The 22,283-nt window shown below is 55.5% G+C and overlaps 1 protein-coding gene across 1 annotated transcript in view; it reads left to right on the forward strand.

Annotated features, from left to right (window-relative positions):
* LOC133354706 (DENN domain-containing protein 1B-like) overlaps positions 1 to 22,283 on the forward strand; it is a 67,817-nt gene that overhangs the window by 3,909 nt on the left and 41,625 nt on the right. Inside the window, exons 3-8 of the mRNA XM_061571759.1 lie at positions 3,790 to 3,839; positions 6,187 to 6,306; positions 15,390 to 15,459; positions 16,129 to 16,209; positions 19,390 to 19,443; positions 19,869 to 19,979. Coding sequence (XP_061427743.1) covers positions 3,790 to 3,839; positions 6,187 to 6,306; positions 15,390 to 15,459; positions 16,129 to 16,209; positions 19,390 to 19,443; positions 19,869 to 19,979 — 486 coding nt within the window. The remainder of the gene's footprint in view (positions 1 to 3,789; positions 3,840 to 6,186; positions 6,307 to 15,389; positions 15,460 to 16,128; positions 16,210 to 19,389; positions 19,444 to 19,868; positions 19,980 to 22,283) is intronic.

Genomic DNA, 22,283 nt, shown 5'->3' on the forward strand with positions numbered 1-22,283 from the left:
CACCACCAAGCCACTATACCACCACCGTCACCACCAAACCACTATAACACCACCGTCACCACCACACCGCCACCAACACAGCCATCCCACCACCACCACTACAAAACCACTATAACACCACTACCACCACCAAACCACCACCACAACAGCACCACCATCACCACTACCACGAAATCACCGTAACACCAACACAGCCACCCCACCACCACCACCACCAGACCACTATAACACCACTGCCACCACTGCATGGCGTGGCGCCGGCCTTCATAGGTGCTCGCTCACAGCACTTGCCCCAACAGCCTGCTGCAGGCTCCGCAAGGGATCTTTATACATGTACACCGCGCTGCAAACCCGCTCACGGCCAACACCAGAGACACACATCAGGTCCACTCGGCCTGCCGACAGCACTTGCCCCACCAGAACAGCTTGTGTAGACTACACAGGGCATCTTTGTTATTGTCTTTGATTTTGGGGGTGGGTGGAGGAGGGTTGGCGGGGAGAGACCGCGGTGGATATGCGGGAGTTGTGGCTGGTGGGGGTTCAACGGGGGGAGGGGTGGGGGAAGGGGGGGGGAGCAGGGGATTTGGATCAAGGCTTTAACTGGGGGTAGCCCTCTGAGCCCCAAGGGGGATCAGTGCTACCGCTCCACGTCTGTGCTCCGAGGGGACTCTGGAAGGGTTCGGAGTTGCTGCTGTTGGGGTTGGGTAGGTGGTGGAGCGGGTGGGGGGTTGGGGGGGGGGTGCGGGGTTTGGGGGGGAGGGGGGGGGGGTCACGGACCCCCCACTGGCGTCTCGTGGCTTTTGTTTGAGAAGACGGAGAGAAGTGACAGATCAGGGGTGGTGCGAGTGAGCGTGAGATTGAGCGAGTGCATGGGTGTGCGAATGTGTGTGCGAGTGCGTGAGCGGGTGTGTAAATGTGTCTCTGTGAGCTAGTGAGTGTGCGAATGTGCGTGTGTGTGTATGTGTGAGTGTGTGAGCTGGTGAGTGTGTGAGTGTGTGTCTGTGACCGAGTGAGCGTGTGAATGTGTGAGTGTGAGATCGTAGAATCGGATACTTGCATAGTGTGTGGTTTGTGTGAGTGTGTGAGCTGGTGAGTGTGTGAGTGTGTGTCTGTGACCGAGTGAGCGTGTGAATGTGTGAGTGTGAGATCGTAGAATCGGATACTTGCATAGTGTGTGGTTTGTGTGAGTGCGAGTGAGTGTGTTACAAAGGCGTGGTCCTGGCCACCCACCTCCTCGTGCGCCGTGCCTGACCATCGTAGGTGCTCGCTAACAGCACTTGCCCCAACAGTCTGTTGAAGCCTATACGGGTGGCGGGGGGGATCTTTGTCTTTGTTGTACGATGTTGTGTGCATGAGCGTGTGTGTACGTGTGTGTGTGTCATGAATGACACGTTTAAATCATTTGTGCACTGCCAGACGACAGGCGGAGAGGCGTTCGCGTCATCTGCGCGTTATACGGGCGATTGTGTAAAGGGTGTGTGCGTGAAACAGGAGCGTGTGTGCGTATGTGCGCTCGTGTTGGGGAGCGGTGGCGCAGCGGTTAGCGCGCTGCGCTACGAACCTGGCGACCCGAGTTCAATTCCCACTTCGCGACCGACGACAACAACGGCTGGTTTCTGAACTTCGTCCTGAGCCTCTGCTCGGTCGCCTCGGGCCAGAAGCGTGAACGTGTGAGTTCGCGAGTGTGCGAGTGTGCGAGCGAGTGAGCGCGTTACACGTGTGAGGGTGTACACGTCAGCACTGGGGAGACAAAGGCGGCCGGGTGTGGTGCTGGACAACCACCCTCTCGTGTGCCGTGCCGGCCGTCATGGGTGCTCGCCAACAGCACTTGCCCCGGCAGTCTGTTAGAGGCTACACGGGGGATCTTTGTCTTTTGCGAGTGCGCGTCAGAGTGCGAGTTATGAACCCGTGGCACCTGAGCGTGTCCCCGTGACCTATCAGCGGGCCTTCGACACTTGACGTGGCCTCAAAGTGCACCTGGCCTGGCACGGGGGCGGCGTGCTCACCACCAATTAGTGGCGAATGACGGCTGCTGTTGTTATGAACCCCCCACATCACGGTATCTGTAGCCACGGCGATCGTGAACCTCGACACGGCGGTAGCTGAGAGACGCCCAGTCCAGGACTCAAACACGGACACCTCGGCAAATGCCAGAATCGGAATCATGATACTTACCTACACTGGAGGAATCCGATCAGCTCTAAAGCGCTTTTCTTAGCGTCTCTGACACGGCCATTATGAACCCGCTGAGCAGTCCCACAACACGCAGTCCCCCCCACCGCGATTAGCCGCCGGTGCCAGGCTAGGTTCACGGGAGGGGGGGGGGTAGCCCTAGCCTCCGGGTGTTGAGATTTGTTAAAAACTTGAGACCTTGGGGCCCGTGGGAGTTTAGCTCGGGGGGGGGGGGGGGGGTGATGGTGGTGGGGGGCTGGCGGAGGGATGGGGGGAGGGGCCCGGGTATCAGAGTGGATTAAGGAGATGCCTTGGGGGGGAGGGGGGAGGAGGGGGTGACGTGGGGGGGGGGGGGGTGACGATTACAGCTCCCAGCTGCTAACTCCCCCAAGGAGGAGAGAGACGGGGAGAGGCAAGGAAGAGGAGAGGCAGAGAGAGAGAGAGAGAGGTACGGAGAGAGGACGGGATAGGGAGAGGAAAGGGAGAGGAAAGGGAGAGGAAAGGGAGAGGAAAGAGAGAGACAAGGAGAGAGGACGGGATAGGAGAGGAAAGGAAGATGGGAGGCAGAGAGAGAGAGAGGTAAGGAGAGAGGACGGGATAGGGAGAGGAAAGGGAGAGGAAAGGGAGAGGAAAGAGAGAGACAAGGAGAGAACAAGGGAGAGACGAGCAGTCGTAAGGGCAGAGGAAAGGAAAACGCAAGGGGAGATTAAGAGAGAGTAAAGGATGTTAGAGGAGAGGGGCAAGAGAGGAGGGGAGAGGCAAGAGAGTGAGCAGGGGGAGAGGCAACGCGAGAGGGAAAGGAGAGGAAGGAAGGGGGGGGGGAGTAAAGGAGAGAGGGGAGTGTAAGGAGCGGGGAGAGGCAAGAGAGCGAGAGAGACAGGGGTATGATCTGGGTTTTGCTGGGAGGAATGGAGCGGGAGGGAGCTGGAGGCAAGAGGGATGAGGAGGGGGGGAGGAGGAGGGGGAGGCTGAGAGACTTTCTGCCTCTTGGGACTCAATTAGGACGAGCCCGGGAGAGAGAGCGGGGGGAGAGGGAGGGGAGAGCGGGGGGAGAGGGAGGGGAGAGCGGGGAGAAGGGGTGCGAGAGAAGTGGGGAGCAGGAGAGAGATCAATGACATTGAGGGAGTAGGGAAGGGAGATGGTGGGGAGGAGGGGGGGCAGGGAAGGGGAGCATGGAGGTGGGAGCATGGAGGTGGGCTCGATGTTGTTGTTGCTGCTGCCTCAATACAGGATTCGTATTGCATAGGCGAGATGAGATGGGGTGTGGGTCTTTGTCTGACGGTGGTGGTGGCGGTGGTGGTGATGTTGGTGATAGTGGTGATTGTGATGATGCTGGTCATGGTGGTGATAGTGATGATGGTGGTGATGGTGGTGATTGTCATGATGTTGGTCATGGTGGTGATGGCGATGGTGGTGATGGTGTTGGTGATAGTGGTGATTGTGATGATGTTGGTCATGGTGGTGATAGTGATGATGGTGGTGATGATGTTGGTGATAGTGGTGATTGTCATGATGTTGGTCATGGTGGTGATGGCGATGGTGGTGATGGTGTTGGTGATAGTGGTGATTGTGATGATGTTGGTCATGGTGGTGATGGTGGTGATGTGTGTGACGCAGGACGTCGTGAAAACGATTGCCAAGTTCTGCTTCCCATTTGATGTGGAAAGGTACGAATAACCCCGCTCACCACTAACCCTAACCGCTCACTACTAACCAAAAGCACTAAACCTAACCCCTAACACTAATCGGAGCCCGAAACCTAACACCCACATCTCCCCGCATCTCCCCCCATCTCCCCGTGTTTCCCCGTGTCTCCCCACGTCTCCCCGTGTTTCCCCGTGTCTCCCCGTGTCTCCCCGTGTCTCCCCGCATCTCCCCGTATCTCCCCGTGTTTCCCCGTGTCTCCCCGCATCTCCCCGCGTCTCCCCGTAACTCCCCGCGTCTCCCCGCGTCTCCCCGCGTCTCCCCGCGTCTCCCCGCGTCTCCCCGTGTCTCCCCGCGTCTCCCCGTGTCTCCCCGCGTCTCCCCGTGTCTCCCCGTGTCTCCCCGTGTCTCCCTGCATCTCCCCGCATCGTCTCCCCGTGTCTCCCCGCATCGTCTCCCCGTGTTACCCCGCGTCACCCCGTGTTCCCTTCCACTGCCGGACAAATAAAACGCAGGATCTCATTTCCTATCGCTTCTCAACGACTTCCTGGGGTGATGACCCCTGCTTGTAACCCTGTCATGTGATGGCTCCTTCAAACACACCCTCCGCCAACAGCATCGCCAACATCACCAGCATCCACGTTGGTGTCTCCCAACATCACCGACATCACCGTCGGTATCACCAACATCGCCGTCAGCATCCCAACATCATCAACATCGCTGTCGTCATCGACCCACATCACCAACAAATCCTTCGGTATCACCAACATCGCCGTCGATAACCCAACATCACCAACATCACCGTCGGTATCACCAGCATCACCAACATCACCGTCGGTATCACCAACATCGCCGTCGGTAACCCAACATCATCAACATCACTGTCGGTATCTCAACATCACTAACATCACCTTCGGTATCACCAACCTCGCCGTCGGCATCCCAACATCATCAACATCGCTGTCGGTAACCCAGCATCACTAACATCACTGTCGGTATCACCAACATCACCGTCGGTAACCCAACATCACCAACATCACCGTCGTCATCGACCCACATCACCGATCTTTCCAAGTCGCAAAGCTCCACCGCACGTTACTCAGCTGCGATCGTGGTCGCAGGGGCAGCGACCATCGGCCCCAGGTCACTCGCAGCATCGTCGCTCACTTCTTCACTCATTCACTCACTCATTCGTTAACTCATTCACTCATTCACTCATTCATTCGTTAACGCATTCACTCATTCACTCACTCATTCGTTAACTCGTTCACTCATTCATTCGTTAACACATTCACTCATTCACTCACTCATTCGTTAACTCATTCACTCATTCACTCACTCATTCGTTAACTCATTCACTCATTCACTCATTCATTCGTTAACGCATTCACTCATTCACTCATTCACTCATTCACTCACTCATTCGTTAACTCATTCACTCATTCACTCATTCATTGGTTAACGCATTCACTCATTCACTCACTCATTCGTTAACTCATTCACTCATTCACTCACTCATTCGTTAACTCATTCACTCCTTCACTCACTCACTCACTCATTCGTTAACTCATTCACTCATTCACTCACTCATTCGTTAACTCATTCACTCCTTCACTCATTCACTCACTCATTCGTTAACTCATTCACTCATTCACTCACTCATTCGTTAACTCATTCACTCTTTCACTCATTCACTCACTCATTCGTTAACTCATTCACTCCTTCACTCATTCACTCACTCATTCGTTAACTCATTCACTCACTCATTCGTTAACTCATTCACTCATTCACTCACTCGTTGACTCCTGCAAATTGGACTCATCCTCATGGTCTCCTGAGTTCTCATCTGGTTCAGCAAAATAAAACTAAAGTTCGATTCCCGTTCACGGTCAATGTCCGTGAAAAAATAAATCGGAACTGGTTCTGGGCCTCCCTAGATCGACTCAGCCTTAAATGAGTAACTGGTGTGGTGTGTAAACATCAGCACTGGGGAGACAAAGGCGGCTGGTGTCTGTGTTGGCCACCCACCCCCTCGTGTGTCATGCCGGCTTTCATAGGTGGTGCTCGCTAACAGCACTTGCCCCAAGTCTGTTAAGGCTATACGGGAGGTCTTTGTCTTTGTGTGTGTACGTGTGTATCTATGTTTGATGATGTAATGGCTATTCATTTTATATGTGTCTCTGTGTGTGTCTTTGTCTTGTGTGTGTGTGTCTGTGTCTTTTTGTGTGTGTGTCTTTGTGTCTCTGTGTGTGTCTCTGTGTGTCAATGTCTTTGTTTGTGTGTTTCTGTGTGTCTCTGTGTGTCTCTTTGTCTGTGTGTCTCTGTGTGTGTGTGTGTCTCTGTGTGTGTGTGTCTGTGTGTGTGTCTCAGGGTGAAACACGGACACATTGGACAGAACTTCACGTTTGTGCTCACCGACGCCGACGGGAAGCACAGTTTCGGGTTCTGCCGCCTCTCTTCTGGCTCCCGCTCCTGTGTGTGCTTACTCAGGTACAGCTCACCTGTGCACCTCACCTGTACACCTCACCTGTACACATCACCTGTGCACCTCACCTATGCACATCACCTGTGCACCTCATCTACACACCTCACCTGTGCACCTCACCTGTGCACCTCACCTGTGCACATCACCTGTGCACCTCACCTGTGCACCTCACCTGTGCACCTCACCTGTGCACCTCACATGTGCACCTCACCTGTGCACCTCCCCTGTGCACATCACCTGTGCACCTCACCTGTGCACCTCACCTGTGCACCTCACCTGTGCACATCACCTGTGCAAATCACCTGTGCACCTCACCTGTGCACCTCACCTGTGCACATCACCTGTGCACATCACCTGTGCACCTCACCTGTGCACCTCACCTGTACATCCCACCTGCACACCTCACCTCTGCACCTCACCTGTGCACCTCACCTGTGCACCTCGCCTGTGCACCTCGCCTGTGCACCTCACCTGCACAGCTCACCTGGACTATTCAAGGTAGGCCACGACAGTCTCGGTTTGGCGAGGACAATCTGGGATTTTGTCGCCGGTTTCAAATGCTTCGCCATCGTGCCCAACTCATGATGTGGGCGGAGGCGGGGCTACCTGAGCAGTGGGCTGGGCCACTTTAACAATGGGCGGAGTTACCTTTAACAGTGGGCGGGGCTACCTGAGATGTAGGCGTGGCTTGCTGCCTCTCATAGCTAATTGATTAAACAACAAACTCCAAACTGCAATTCGCGTTCGGTTCATCACGGCCGGTCGGGGAGATGCTACAGCTGGGACTCATCACAGCTCACTGCCCCCCCCCCCCCTCCTTGATCCCCCCCCCTCACCCCTCACTTCAACCCCCACCACTTCACCCCCCCCCTCCTCCCACCAACGACAACTGATTGGGAGTTTATCTCTTGAGTGGGCGACGTCTTAAACAAACAGTGGCTGCCCAAACCCCTCCCTCTGATCCCCCCCCCCTCACTGTCAATCACCCCCCCCTCCACACACCCCTAACCCCTCCCCTCCACACCCCCTAACCCCACCCCTCTACACCCCCCTAACCCCTCCCCTCTACAACCCCCTAACCCCTCCCCACCCCCCTAACCCCACCCCTCCACACCCCCCTAACCCCTCCCCTCCACACCCGCCTAACCCCTCCACACCCCCCTAACCCCTCCCCTCCACACCCCCCTAACCCCTCTCCACCCCCCTAACCCCTCCCCTCCACACCCCCCTAACCCCTCCCCTCCACACCCCCCTAACCCCACCCCTCTACACCCCCCTAACCCCTCCCCACCCCCCTAACCCCTCCCCACCCCCCTAACCCCTCCCCTCCACACCCCCCTAACCCCTCCCCTCCACACCCCCCTAACCCCTCCCCTCCACACCCCCCTAACCCCTCCCCTCTACAACCCCCCTAACCCCTCCCCTCCACACACCCCTAACCCCTCCCCTCCACACACCCCTAACCCCTCCCCTCTACAACCCCCCTAACCCCTCCCCTCCACACCCCCCTAACCCCTCCCCTCCACACACCCCTAACCCCTCCCCTCCACACCCCCCTAACCCCTCCCCTCCACACCCCCCATAACCCCACCTGTTAATCAAGCAGGACAGAACGCCCACCTGAGTTCGAATCCCATTCGTGGCCACGTGGCATGATAATTCGCCCTGCGGTCTTGGGCCTCCCCTAGCTCTACTCGGCCTCAAATGAGTACCTGGTGCGGTGTGTCAAAACATCGCCCGCCGGGGAGACAAAGGCGGCCGGGCGCGGTGCTGGCCACCCGCCCCCTTAGTGTACGGTGCCGGCCTCCGTAGGTGCTGCTACTCGCTAACAGCACTTGCCCCAACAAAGTTTTTTAAGGCTACAGTGGGGGGGGGCGAACTTTGTCTCTGTGCGTGCGTGTGTGTACGGGATCATAACGTGCATCTTACCGCTCATCTAAGTCGGCCCACTCATGGTACCTGCTGGGTCTGTCCCTCCTGCACCTAGCCTGGCACAGTCGGGGGGTACAGCTGGTGGTGCATCTATCGGTCATCTGAGTCAGCCGACCCATGGCACCTGCAGGGTCTGTCCCTCCGGCACCTAGCCTGGCACAGTAGGGGGGTAAAGCTGGTGGTGCATCTATCGATCATCTGAGTCAGCCGACCCATGGCACCTGCAGGGTCTGTCTCTCCTGCACCTAGCCTGGCACAGGAGGAGGGTACAGCTAGTGGTGCATCTACCAGTCATCTGAGTCAGCCGACCCATGGCACCTGCAGGGTCTGTCCCTCCGGCACCTAGCCTGGCACAGTAGGGGGGTAAAGCTGGTGGTGCATCTATCGATCATCTGAGTCAGCCGACCCATGGCACCTGCAGGGTCTGTCTCTCCTGCACCTAGCCTGGCACAGGAGGAGGGTACAGCTAGTGGTGCATCTACTAGTCATCTGAGTCAGCCGACCCATGGCACCTGCTGGGTCTGTCCCGAGACCTCCTCCTGTCACGCTTCACGTGGCCTCAAAGTGCACCTGGCCTGGCACGGGCGCCGTGGTGACGTCACCGTCACCTAGTGGCGTTGGTATTGGTGTTGGGGATCATAACGCAGACTTCAGGGTTTGTCAGCTAGCTCAGTAAGCATTCAAAGGCTTATTTACAACAGGGGTTCATCCACGCGGTTCACGTGTTATTCTTATCATCAGCACCCCCCCCCCTTCACCCACCACAGTGCAGACAGGGGCAGCCCCCATCTCGTGTCGTGCACCCACGCCGCCCCCTCCACTGGATCCTCTCTCTGTCTGTGTTCTCTAAAGAAGGCCCATTGCACGAAACGTCGTGGTTTGCGGCAGCAGAGAGAGAGAGTGGGGGGTTTAGGGGGGGTCGGGGAGGGGGGACATGGTGATGATAATAATTAATTAATCCATCATGCACGTTGATGGTCATTCATTCATCATGCACGGTGATGATGATAACAATTCATTACCAACGGTGATGATGATAACAATTCAATCACGTACGGTGATGATGATAATAATTCATTACGCACGGTGATGATGATGATAACAATTCCATCACGCACAGTGATGGTGATTCATTCATTCATTACGCACGCACGGTGATGATGATAATTTATTAATCACGCACGGTGATGATGATGATAATTCGTTAATTCATCACGCACGTTGATGATCATTCATTCATCACGCACAGTGATGATGATGATAACAATTCATCATGCACAGTGATGATCATCATTCTTTCATTCATCACGCATAGTCATAATGAATTCGTTAATCCATCGTGCCCGGCCAGCGAAGGGCCGTTGCGCCAAACGGTGTGACCTCTTGAGCAGGGCGTTTGCGTTTGGACCGCTTCTTGCTGCCATACACCGGGCGTCTCGAGCGATTCGTTTGGGGGTCCCCCCAATAAAACTCACGACGTCGTGAACGCTGATCGATTGCAATCGATTTAATATACAGCGTGACACTTAGAAACAAACAAAGACAAAATAAACCCCAACTATAAATTTCGATTTAAAACTTTCGTGACTGCAGGGATTCATATTCTTGGTTCTTTCGGTAAAGTCACGTAGAAGGGAAATAACAAAATAATAAAATAATATAAAACAACAAAAAATTCTCAAGACGTTTCGACTGCAACACAAGTAATCATCATCAGGTGTGAAATCCCATCTCACTTTTTTCAAAATTTCTTGCTGTGGATTTCACACCTGATGATGATTGCTTGTGTTGCAGTCGAAACGTCGTAAGAATTTTTATTGTTTTATATTTGTATTATTTTATTATTTCCCTTCTACGTGACTTTACCGAAAGAACCAAGAATATAAACCCCAACTCTGTGTGTCTGTTTGTTCATCTCGTGTCACGTGTATGAAGCGCCTTCATCCAAGGCGCTCTGCAAGGCATGTGAGCGGTACTGTGAGTTCTAGATTTGAAGCTTTCGTGACTGCAAGGATTCATACTCTTGAAAAAATAATCATAATAAAAAAGTTATAGAAATTATTGTTTATCATTTATTATTATTTATTTAAAGGCACGGAGGTGAAATAATAATAATAAAATAATATCAATTATTTCCCCTATTATTTATTATCATTTATTTTTCACCTACGTACGGTACTATGAGGGTAGCTGAAGGGGACGCGGTGAATATGGCCGGGGTATGGGGATGGAGGTGAGTGAGTACGGGAATTATTGTGGGGGGGGGGGGGGGGGTGGTAAGGCCTGGCTGGTCATTACACCATCGCTGGGACCGCTGTTGCTGCTGTAGCCCATGTTGATGGGGTGGGGGTGGGGGGAGGGAGGGGAGGGGCTGATTCACACCAGACACTGCTGACAATGATCAGGGTCCATAAAACCACGGGGGGAGGGAGGGCTGTGGGGGGGGGGGAAGTTGTGGTGATGAACCCCCCCTCCCCCACCCCCCCCCTACCCGAGTACTTGGCTTTGTAGTTTGACCCCTGAGACCCCTAACACTATCCCTGCTCCCCCCTCTCTGCTGTTCTTCCTCCTGCTCCCCCAACTCTCTGCTCCCCCCACTTCCTGCTCCCCCCCACTCTCTGCTCCCCCTTCTCCCTACTGCTCCCTACTCCCCCCACTCTCTGCTCCCCCCACTCTCTGCTCCCCCCACTTCCTGCTCCCCCCACACTCTGCTCCCCCTTGCCCTGCTCCCCCTTTGCCCTGCTCCCCCCACTCTCTGCTCCCCCATCTCCTTGCTTCCCCATATTCCTACTCTGCTCACACTCTACTCCCCCTCCTCTGTCTGCTTCCCCATCTCCCTGATCCCCCCAACCCTCTCCCTGCTCCCCCCTCTCCCTGCGCCCTCCCCTCACTGATCCCTCTCTCGCGACGCTCTTCATTCTCCCCCTCTCCTACTGCTTGCTCATCTTCACCCTGCTCCCCCCAACCCTCCCCCTGCTCCCCCCTCTCCCCCCTTCTCCCCCCAACCCTCCCCCTGCTCCCCTCCCCCTGCTCCCCCCTCTCTCCCCTGCTCCCCCCTCTCCCCCCAACCCTCTCCCTGCTCCCCCCCTCCCCCTGCTCCCCCCTCTCTCCCCTGTTCCCCCCTCTCTCCCCTGCTCCCCCCTCTCCCCCCAACCCTCCCCCTGCTCCCCCCCTCCCCCTGCTCCCCCCTCTCTCCCCTGTTCCCCCCTCTCTCCCCTGCTCCCCCCTCTCCCCCCTGCTCCCCCCAACCCTCTCCCTGCTCCCCCCTCTCCCTCCTGCCTGTGCGCGATTCCCATTCACGGGCAACATCGGCGGCGAATATCTGAGCCGGCGTTGATCCTCGGCTAGGTGAGCTCAGCCTAAAGTGAGTGTCTGGTGCGGTGTACTGTACCCGGCGCGGTGTACTGTATTAAACATCGGCGCTCGGAATCAGAATATTCATTTATCCTGGAGGAATCCGATGAGCTATAAAGCTCTTTTCCCCACAGATGTCCAGTAGCACTGGCGGCGAGACAAAGGCGGCCGGGCATGGCTGCTGCCCCCCACCCCCACGTGCACCGTGCCGGTGTGCCGGTGTGTCTCTGCGGTAGTGGGGAGCGGTGGTGCCGCGGTTGCCGAGATTCGGTACGAACCCGGAGACCCGAGTTCGATTCCCGGAGACCGGCATTCGAATCGGTCCTGGGCCTTCTCTAGGTCGACTCAGCCTCAAGTGGAGTGACTGGTGCAGTGCGTAAACATCGCCACCGGGAAGACAAATACGGCTGTGCGTGGTACTGGCCACCCACCGCCCTCTTGGTGTGCCGTTCCAGCCCCGGTAGGCACGAGCAGCACTTGCCCCAACGGTCTTGTGAAGGCTACACGGGGGATCTTTGTCTTGGTCTTCATAGCAGGGTGTGAGTGCCGTGTGTGTGGGAGCTGTGTGGGAGTGCAGCGCCGCTGCTGTCTGCGAGCTGCTGTGTTTACACCAGACAGAGGAATCTTATCTCTCACAAGCCCTTCAACTCACACAAGCCTTCTCGCCTCCTCACAAAGACAAAGGTCCCCCGCGTAGCCTTCGGGCGAATGTCGGGGCAAGGGCTGTTGGCGAGTGGCGCCTACGATGTGCGTGGTCGGTGCCACGCCTCTCTCCTCTCCCCAGTGATGGTGTGTTTTGCACACCGCACTGGGTGATTAGTTAAAGCTGAGTGGACTTAAAGGAAAGCCAGGTTCAAATATTCGCTGCTGTTGTCGGCCGTGAGCGGGAATCGAACTCGGGCCGCTGGGTTCGTCGCGCAGTGCGCTAACCGCTGCGCCACCACTCTCATCTATCACACACACACCACGTGCAGACCCACACACATGCCCTACATACACTCAAACACCCCCACAAAGACAAAGAGCCCCCGTATAGCCTGTAACAGACTGTTGGGGCAAGTGCTGTGAGCGGGCAGCAGCTATGAAAGCCGGAGCGGCACGTGAGGGGGTGGGTGGCCAGCACCAGGCCCGGCCGCCTTTGTCTCCCCAGTAGGTACTCAAGTGAGAGCACCCAGGCACTCACCCACACGCACACACGCACACAGACCCACACCCCACACATGCACTTACATACCCCACACACGCACACACACACGCACACACACACGCACACACACGCGCGCACCTCCTCACCCCACACAGATCTCGGCCCTGTTTGACCACTGACCCTCATCCATCCTCACAGTAGCCATGACCCTGGCGCTGCCATTAACCCGAGTGGCAGCCTTGAGACACTCACAGCCTGATACACGCACAGACTATACACACACACACTCGCACACACAGATACACGCGCGTACAGACTATATACACACAGCCACGTGCGCACACAGATACACAAACACAGACGCACGCAATTACGCACAGAGCAGTGCGCGCACACAGATACACACGGACAAAGATCCCCCGTGTAGCCTTTAACAGACTGCTTGGGGCAAGCGCTGTTAGCGGGCACCTACGAAGGCCGGCATGGCACACGAGGGGGTGGGTGGCCAGCACCACGCCCGGGGGCCTTTGCATCCCCAGTGGCGATGTTTACACACCGCACCAGGTACTCTTTTGAGGCTGAGTCGACCTGGGGGAGGCCCAGGACCGGTTCGGATAATCGTCACGACTGTTGGTGGCCGTGAGCGGGGAAATCGAACTCGGGTCGCCGGGGGTTCGTAGCACGGCGCGTCAACCGCTGGGCCACCACTCGCACAGACACACAGACGGACACACACCCACACACACACAACCAAAGACACAGAGTCACTCACACGGACACACGCACTGACACACGCACGGACACACGCACGGACACACGCACGGACACAAGCACTGACACACGCACGGACACACGCACTGACACACGCACGGACACACGCACGGACACACGCACGGACACACGCACGGACACAAGCACTGACACACGCACGGACACACGCACTGACACACGCACGGACACACGCACTGACACACGCACGGACACACGCACTGACACACGCACTGACACACGCACGGACACACGCACTGCCACACGCACTGACACACGCACTGACACACGCACTGACACACGCACGGACACACGCACTGACACACGCACTGACACACGCACTGACACACGCACGGACACACGCACTGACACACGCACGGACACACGCACCGCACGGACACACGCACGGACTCACGCGCGCGCACGCGGCCCCTGCTCTGCGCTCGTTATTTTTAATTCCTTTATTTTCTCTCTCGCGGTGATGAATGCGCGATGCGTTAAGAGAAAAATGAGTGGGGGGAGGAGGAGGTGGTGGGGGCGGGCGTGGGGGCCTTGGCTGTGAATGCATCACACCTTACGAATGTTACACATTCAAATAACACACACACACAGACACGTGTACCAAAGACAAAGATCCCCCGTATAGCCTTAACAGACTGTTGGGACAAGCGCTGTTAGCGAACACCTATGAAGGCCGGCACGGCACACGAGGGGGTGGGTGGCCAGTACCATGTCCGGCCGCCTTTGTCTCCCCAGTGTTTACACAGCACACCAGATACTCCATTTGAGGTTGAGTCGACCTCGGGGAGGCCCAGGACCAGTTCAGATTATCGTCAGAGGTGTTGGCCATAAGCGGGAATCAAACTCGGCCTGCCGGATTCATTGCCGCGACACGTGTGCACACAGACACGTACACACGTACACACGTGTACACACACACGTGTACACACGTGTACACACGTACACACGTGTACACACGTACACACGTGTACACACGTACACACGTGTACACACACGTGTACACACACACACGTACACACGTGTGGACACAGGCGGCTGGGTGTGGTATTGGCCTCGTGTATCCTGCCGGCCTTCATAGGTGTTTGCGAACAGCACTTGCCCCTTCAATCTGTTAAGGCTATACGGGGGGACTTTGTGTTTGTTGCTTGTGCATTTACCCGTGTACACACACGTGAGTGTAAATATCCACGTGAGTCTGCGCATCTGTGTAAGTCTATGGGTCTCTATGTGAGTCTATGGGTCTCTGTGTAAGTCTGTGGGTCTCTATGTGAGTCTATGGGTCTCTGTGTAAATCTGTGGGTCTCTGTGTAAGTCTGTGGGTCTCTGCGTGAGTCTAAGGGTCTCTGTGTGAGTCTATGGGTCTCTGTGTAAGTCTGTGGGTCTTTGCGTGAGTTTAAGGGTCTCTGTGTGAGTCTGTGAGTCTCTATGTGAGGCTATGGTTCTCTGTGTGAGTCTATGAGTCTCTGTGAGGCTATGGGTCTCTGTGTGAGTCTGTGGGTCTCTATGTGAGTCTATGGATCTCTGTGTGAGTCTAAGGGTCTCTGTGTGAGTCTATGGGTCTCTGTGTGAGTCTATGGGTCTCTGTGTGAGTCTATAGGTCTCTGTGTGAGTCTATGGGTCTCTGTGTCAGTCTATGGGTCTCTATGTGAGTTTATTCGTCTCTATGCGAGTCTGTCTCGATGTAATTCATCAGCTGAGACCACCAACTCACTAGACGTGAGACCCCGGTGTCGTCACTGTGGTTGGGGCTGAACCCAAGGCCCTTGGAGTCTGACCTCCGAGCCTCCTCCTGCGTTTGATTGCGAGTGGTGAGCGCCGAGCGGTGAGTGCCGAGCGGTGAGTGAAAGTCGTGTGCTCTCTCCGCAGCTACCTGCCCTGGTTTGAGGTGTTTTACAAGCTGCTCAATCTCCTGGCAGAGTACAGCACCAAGGGCAATGCAAGTTGCACCACCGCACCGACACCGCACTGACACCGCACCGGCACCGCACCGGCACCGCACCGGCACCGCACCGACACCCGTACTTCACCGCACCCTCACGGTGTTGCGTGACGGCCCGCCACCGCACTACTCGATGACACCACACTCACACGACGGTGTAACACCACACTGCACTGCACCACACTGCACCACACTATACCACCACACTGCACCACACTATACCACCACACTGCACCACACTACTGCACCATACTCACACGACGGTGTAACACCACACTGCACTGCACCACACTGCACCACACTGCACCACACTGCACCACCCCACTGCACCACACTGCACTGCACCCCACTGCACCACACTGCACCACACTGCACCACACCACTGCACCACACCACTGCACCACACCACTGCCCCATACGCACACCACCCTGCTGCACTGCAACACCACCACTGCACCACACCACTGCACCACCACACTGCACCACCACACTGCACCACACTACTGCACCACACCACTGCACCACACCACTGCACCACACCACTGCCCCATACTCACACCACCCTACTGCACTGCAACACCACCACTGCACCACACCACTGCACCACCACACTGCACCACACCACTGCCCCACACTCACACCACAGTGTCATGTGTCGCGAACCAGGAGAGCGACTCCCAGGAACTCCTCGAGTCTCTCCACAAGCGCCCGGTTCCAGAGCCGGAAACATCCGTGCACCTGACTGTGGTGGGTACCCAGCATGCCTCACTCTACCCAGCATGCCTCACTCTACCCAGCATGACTCACTCTACCCAGCACGCCTCACTCTACCCAGCATGCCTTACTCCACCTAGCATGACTCACTCTACCCAGCATGCCTCACTATATCAAGCATGGCTCACTCTGCTCTACCCAGCATGCCTCACTCTACCCAGCATGGCTCACTCTACCCAGCATGCCTCACTCTACCCAGCATGACTCACTCTACCCAGCATGCCTCACTCTACCCAGCATGCCTCACTCTACCCAGCATGACTCACTCTACCCAGCATGCCTCACTCTACCCAGCATGACTCACTCTACCCAGCATGCCTCACTCTACCCAGCATGCCTCACTCTACCCAGCATGACTCACTCTACCCAGCATGCCTCACTCTACCCAGCATGACTCACTCTACCCAGCATGCCTCACTCTACCCAGCATGACTCACTCTACCCAGCATGCCTCACTCTACCCAGCATGACTCACTCTACCCAGCATGCCTCACTCTACCCAGCATGACTCACTCTACCCAGCACACCTCACTCTACCCAGCATGCCTCACTCTACCCTGCATGCCTCACTCTACCCAGCATGCCTCACACTACCCTGCATGGCTCACTCTACTCTACCCAGCATGCCTCACTCTACCCTGCATGCCTCACTCTACCCAGCATGCCTCACTCTACCCAGCATGCCTCACTCTACCCAGCATGCCTCACTCTACCCAACATGATTCACTCTACCCAGCACGCCTCACTCTACCCAGCATGCCTCACTCTACCCAGCATGGCTCACTCTGCTCTACCCAGCATGCCTCACTCTACCAGCATGGCTCACTCTGCTCTACCCAGCATGCCTCACTCTACCCAGCATGCCTCACTCTACCCAGCATGCCTCACTCTACCCAGTATGCCTCACTCTACCCAGCATGCCTCACTCTACCCAGCACGCCTCACTCTACCCAGCATGCCTCACTCTACCCAGCATGATTCACTCTACCCAGCACGCCTCACTCTACCCAGCATGCCTCACTCTACCCAGCATGGCTCACTCTGCTCTACCCAGCATGCCTCACTCTACCAGCATGGCTCACTCTGCTCTACCCAGCATGCCTCACTCTACCCAGCATGCCTCACTCTACCCAGCATGCCTCACTCTACCCAGCATGCCTCACTCTACCCAGCATGCCTCACTCTACCCAGCATGCCTCACTCTACCCAGCATGCCTCACTCTACCCAGCATGCCTCACTCTACCCAGCATGATTCACTCTACCCAGCACGCCTCACTCTACCCAGCATGCCTCACTCTACCCAGCATGGCTCACTCTGCTCTACCCAGCATGCCTCACTCTACCAGCATGGCTCACTCTGCTCTACCCAGCATGCCTCACTCTACCCAGCATGCCTCACTCTACCCAGCACGCCTCACTCTACCCAGCACGCCTCACTATACCCAGCATGCCTCACTCTACCCAGCATGCCTCACTCTACCCAGCATGCCTCACTCTACCCAGCATGGCTCACTCTGCTCTACCCAGCATGCCTCACTCTACCCATCACACCTTACTCTACCCAGCATGCCTCACTCTACTTTACCCAGCATGCCTCACTCTACTCTACCCAGCATGCCTCACTCTACCCACCATGCCTCACTGTACCAATCATGGCTCACTCTGCTGTACCCACCATGCCTCACTCTACCCAGCATGCCTCACTCTACCCATCACACCTTACTCTACCCAGCATGCATCACTCTACTCTACCCAGCATGCCTCACTCTCCTCAGCATGCCTCATTCTACCCCGAGCATGTCTCATCCATGCACACACACATCTCTCACACTCACACAAAGATCCCCCGTGTAGCCTGTAACAGACTGTTGGGGCAAGCGCTGTTAGCGAGCACCTATGAAGGCCGGCACGGCACACGAGGGGGTGGGTGGCCAGCACCTCGCCCGACCGCCTTTGTCTCCCCACCGCAAGCAGGTACTCGTCTAAGGCCGAGTCGACCTAGGGGAGGTACCGAACCGGTTCATATTTATTGGCCGTGAGTGTGAATTGCACACGGCCCGCTGGATTTGTAACGCAGTGCGCTCACCACTACGCCGCCGCTCCCCACTATCACACGCACACATCGCTACCCAGCATGCACCAGGGCTTTTCCCAGCATGCATTAAGCATTCCCCAGCATGCAGAATGGATTACCCAGCATGCACCTGGGATTACCCAGCGTGCTTTAGGGATTACGGAGCGACTCGGAGAACATGGCAGCGATGTGGCTGCTGTTGACTGGCGTTGACGCTTCTGATGATGCTGATGATGATGCTGTTGATGCTGATGATGCTGATGATGCTGTTCATGGTCCTGATGATGCTGATGATGCTGACGATGCTGATGATGCTGATGATGATGTTCATGTTCCTGATGATGCTGATGATGCTGATGATGCTGATGATGATGTTCATGTTCCTGATGATGCTGATGATGCTGATGATGCTGATGATGCTGTTCATGTTCCTGATGATGATGATGTTGTTGATGCTGTTTCCGGTGACAGTGTCAGTGATACTGTTGCCTATGATGACGATGATGATTTTGATGTTCCCGATGATGATGTTGCTGATGATGTTGTTTTTGACAGTGTTAGTGATGCTGCTGCTATTGCTAATGCTGATGATGGCGATGATGATGTTGATGTCCCTGATGATGATTTTAATGTGCCTGATGATGTTGCTGTTGACAATGTCGGTGATCCTGGAGCTGCTGGTGATGCTGCTGCTATTGCTGATGATGATGATGTGGCTGTTGACAATGTCAGTAATGCTGATGCTTTTGCTGTTGCTGATGATGACGATGATGACGGCGGTGATTTTTGATGTTGCTGATGATATTGTTGACAATGTCAGGGATCGTGATGCTGATGATGATGTTGCTGATGATGATGTTGACAATGTCACTGATCTTGATGCTGATGATGATGATGTTGCTGATGATGATGTTGACAATGTCAGGGATCGTGATGCTGATGATGATGTTGCTGATGATGATGTTGACAATGTCAGGGATCGTGATGCTGATGATGATGTTGTTGATGATGATGTTTACACTGTCACTGATCGTGATGATGATGATGTTGCTGATGACGCTGCTGTGTGTCGTTGCAGCATGCCTACTTCATAGCTCCGGACTGCAGGCGTCTACCCTCCATTCCTGAGAGTGTGAGCAGCTGAACTCCTCACCACGCTCACCACGCCACTCGCAGCATGCTCACCACGCTCACCACTCCCTAAGCCCACCGCCCTTACTGTGCTCGCCACGCCTGCTGCCATCCTCGCTGCACTCGCCACGCTTCGGCGCTCCACGCTCACCATGCTCACCGCGCTCACCACGCTCACCGCGCTCACCGCACTCGTCAAACCTTGCTCACCACAGAGGGAACCCGACGGGAGTGCCTTGTGGATGGTGGCCGTATCGTGGCGCTGTATTGATGAGGTTGTGTTGACGCTGCGTTGTGGCGACGTGGTTACGTTGTGGTTGAGTGGTTATGTTGCGGCGGCGTTGTGGTTACGTTGTGGTGGAGTGGTTACGTTGTGGTGACGTTGTGGTGACGTTGTGGTGATGTTGTGGTTGCGTGTCTGCACAGAGGAACCTGACGGAGTTCCTGGTGGCCGTGGACCCGCTCAGCATGGTGCACCTCTACGCCAGCCTGCTGTGGGAGCGCCGCATCATCGTCACCTCCAACAAGCTCAGCACGGTGGGGCCGCGGGGCCGCGGGGCCACGGGGTCACGGAGTCAATGGGTCACTAGGACATCGGGTCACACCGTCAATGGGTCACAGGGGCATCAGGTCACGGGGTCACAGCGTCAATGGATCACCGGTTCACGGGGACAGCGAGGCACTAGGGCATGGGGTCACGGGGCCACAGAGGCACTGGGTCACGGGGACACGGGGCCCCAGAGTTACCGGGTCACCAGGTCACTGGGTCAGCGAGGCACTAGGGCATGGGGTCACGGGGTCACAGAGTCAATGGGTCACCGGGGCACCAGGTCATCAGGGGCACTGGGTCATGGGGACACTGAGCCACATAGTCACTGGGTTACTAGGTCATGGGTTACCGAGTTTCAAGATCACTGGGTCACAAGGTCACTCACTCGGTGTTTCAGTGTTGGGCTGCGATACATTTCCACATCATAAGCCACTTCGTTAAGCAATCATTTGTGGCCAGGTCACTCGTGAAAGGAAGCTAATAACTCAGTGGACTTTACCTGGAAAAAAAAGTGTAGTTTCTAGTTTAGTTTTCTAGTTTTCCAATGACCAGATCACTGGGTTACAATGTCATCGGAGTGACGCTTTTACTGGGTCACTGAGTCGTCAGGTTAAAGGGTCACTGGGTCACAGGTTACGAGGTTAAGAGGTCACTGGGTCGTCGGGTTAAAGGGTCATGGGGTCACAGGTTAAGAGGTCACTGGGTTGTCAGGTTAAAGGGTCACAGTCACAGGTTACGAGGTTAAGAGGTCACTGGGTCGTCAGGTTAAAGGGTCACGGGGTCACAGGTTAAGAGGTCGCTGGGTCACGGTCAGTGTGCCGGATATCGCCGGGCTCACAGGGGGTACAGGCTTACTAGGTGACAGCGACGACATCACTGGGTTACAGGCCTAATGAATTGACTGTCACTGGCTTACAGAGTTTCTGAGTTAGCGGGTCACTGGGTTATGGGTTACGAGTTCAAGCGGTCGCTGAGTTGCGATGTCACTTGGGTCAGGGTCAGTGTGGGGTCATGGCAGTATTGATGCCCTTGGAGTAAACACAACAGAGCTGCTGCAGATCCCCCCCCCCCTCCCGCTTAAAACGTAAACACTTTTTAAATCCTTTATATTAAGTTCACTTGCTTGCTTGCTTGCGCGCTTACGACCGTGCAAATCTTTCGGTCGTTTTTTAACCCACTTCCCGTGATCCAATCGAGCTGACATTTTGCACACAGACTCGTTGTGCGTGACAATTTTTTTTCGTGAAAAAATTTTTCTAAAATTTTCCACTTTGTAGGAAAAAAAAATTTTCATATGTAATTTAAAATACCAACGTGATAAAAATGAAACTCTTACTTAAGAAAAACATAAATGAATAATAAAATAAAACCGATGCCACGCATATAAAGGATTTATAGTGAAAAACTTTGTTTATACGGGTTAATTTTTTAATTTGACCAGGTGAAGGCCCCCCCACTAAGTTGTTATGCAGCTCTTTGTCAGAAGCGGCCTGGCAATCAGCAATGAGAGCGCAACGAAGTGGGCTTAGCATCGTCACGTGGAAATTCACTGCAGCTAAATACTCTCAATGGGTCACCTTGATTCTAAATGTGGGGGGGGGGGGGGGGGAAAGCCGGAGGTCCCGGAGAAAAATCCACACGACCGTGGAGAGAGAGAGGCACGCAAACTCCAGCAGGCGTCAGGGTCGGGATCGAACCCTCCATCTCCTGCATATCAGGCGAGGTAGTTAACATTTCCTATCCACCGTGAAGATGATGAGAGAGAGACACGCAAACTCCAAATATACAGCAGGCTTCAGGGTCGGGATCGAACCCACGACCTCCTGTATACCCGGCGAGGTTGTTAACATCTCCTAGCCACCGTGATAACGATGAGAGAGAGATAATCAAACCCCAAATATGCAGCAGGCGTCAGGGTCGGGATCGAACCCACGACCCCCTGTATACCAGGCGAGGTAGTTAACATCTCCTAGCCACCGTGATAATGATGAGAGAGAGAGACACTCAAACTCCAAATATACAGCAGCAGGCGTCAGGGTCGGGATCAAACCCACGACCTCCTGTATACCAGGCGAGGGAGTTAACATCTCCTAGCCACCGTGAAGATGATGAGAGAGAGAAAGACACGCAAACTCCAAATATACAGCAGGCGTCAGGGTCGGGATCGAACCAACGACCATCTCCATACCCTCCCCCAGCCCCCCTACCCCCCAAGATCTCCCCTCCCCTGCCCCCACCTCTCCCTCCCTCGTTAAGGGCTCACCTGGTCGCTATGGCTACGCGTGCTGCTT

The sequence above is a fragment of the Lethenteron reissneri genome, chromosome 48 (genome assembly GCF_015708825.2).
Source record: "Lethenteron reissneri isolate LAM-NWPU_2019-01 chromosome 48, ASM1570882v1, whole genome shotgun sequence".
Taxonomy (NCBI): domain Eukaryota; kingdom Metazoa; phylum Chordata; class Hyperoartia; order Petromyzontiformes; family Petromyzontidae; genus Lethenteron; species Lethenteron reissneri.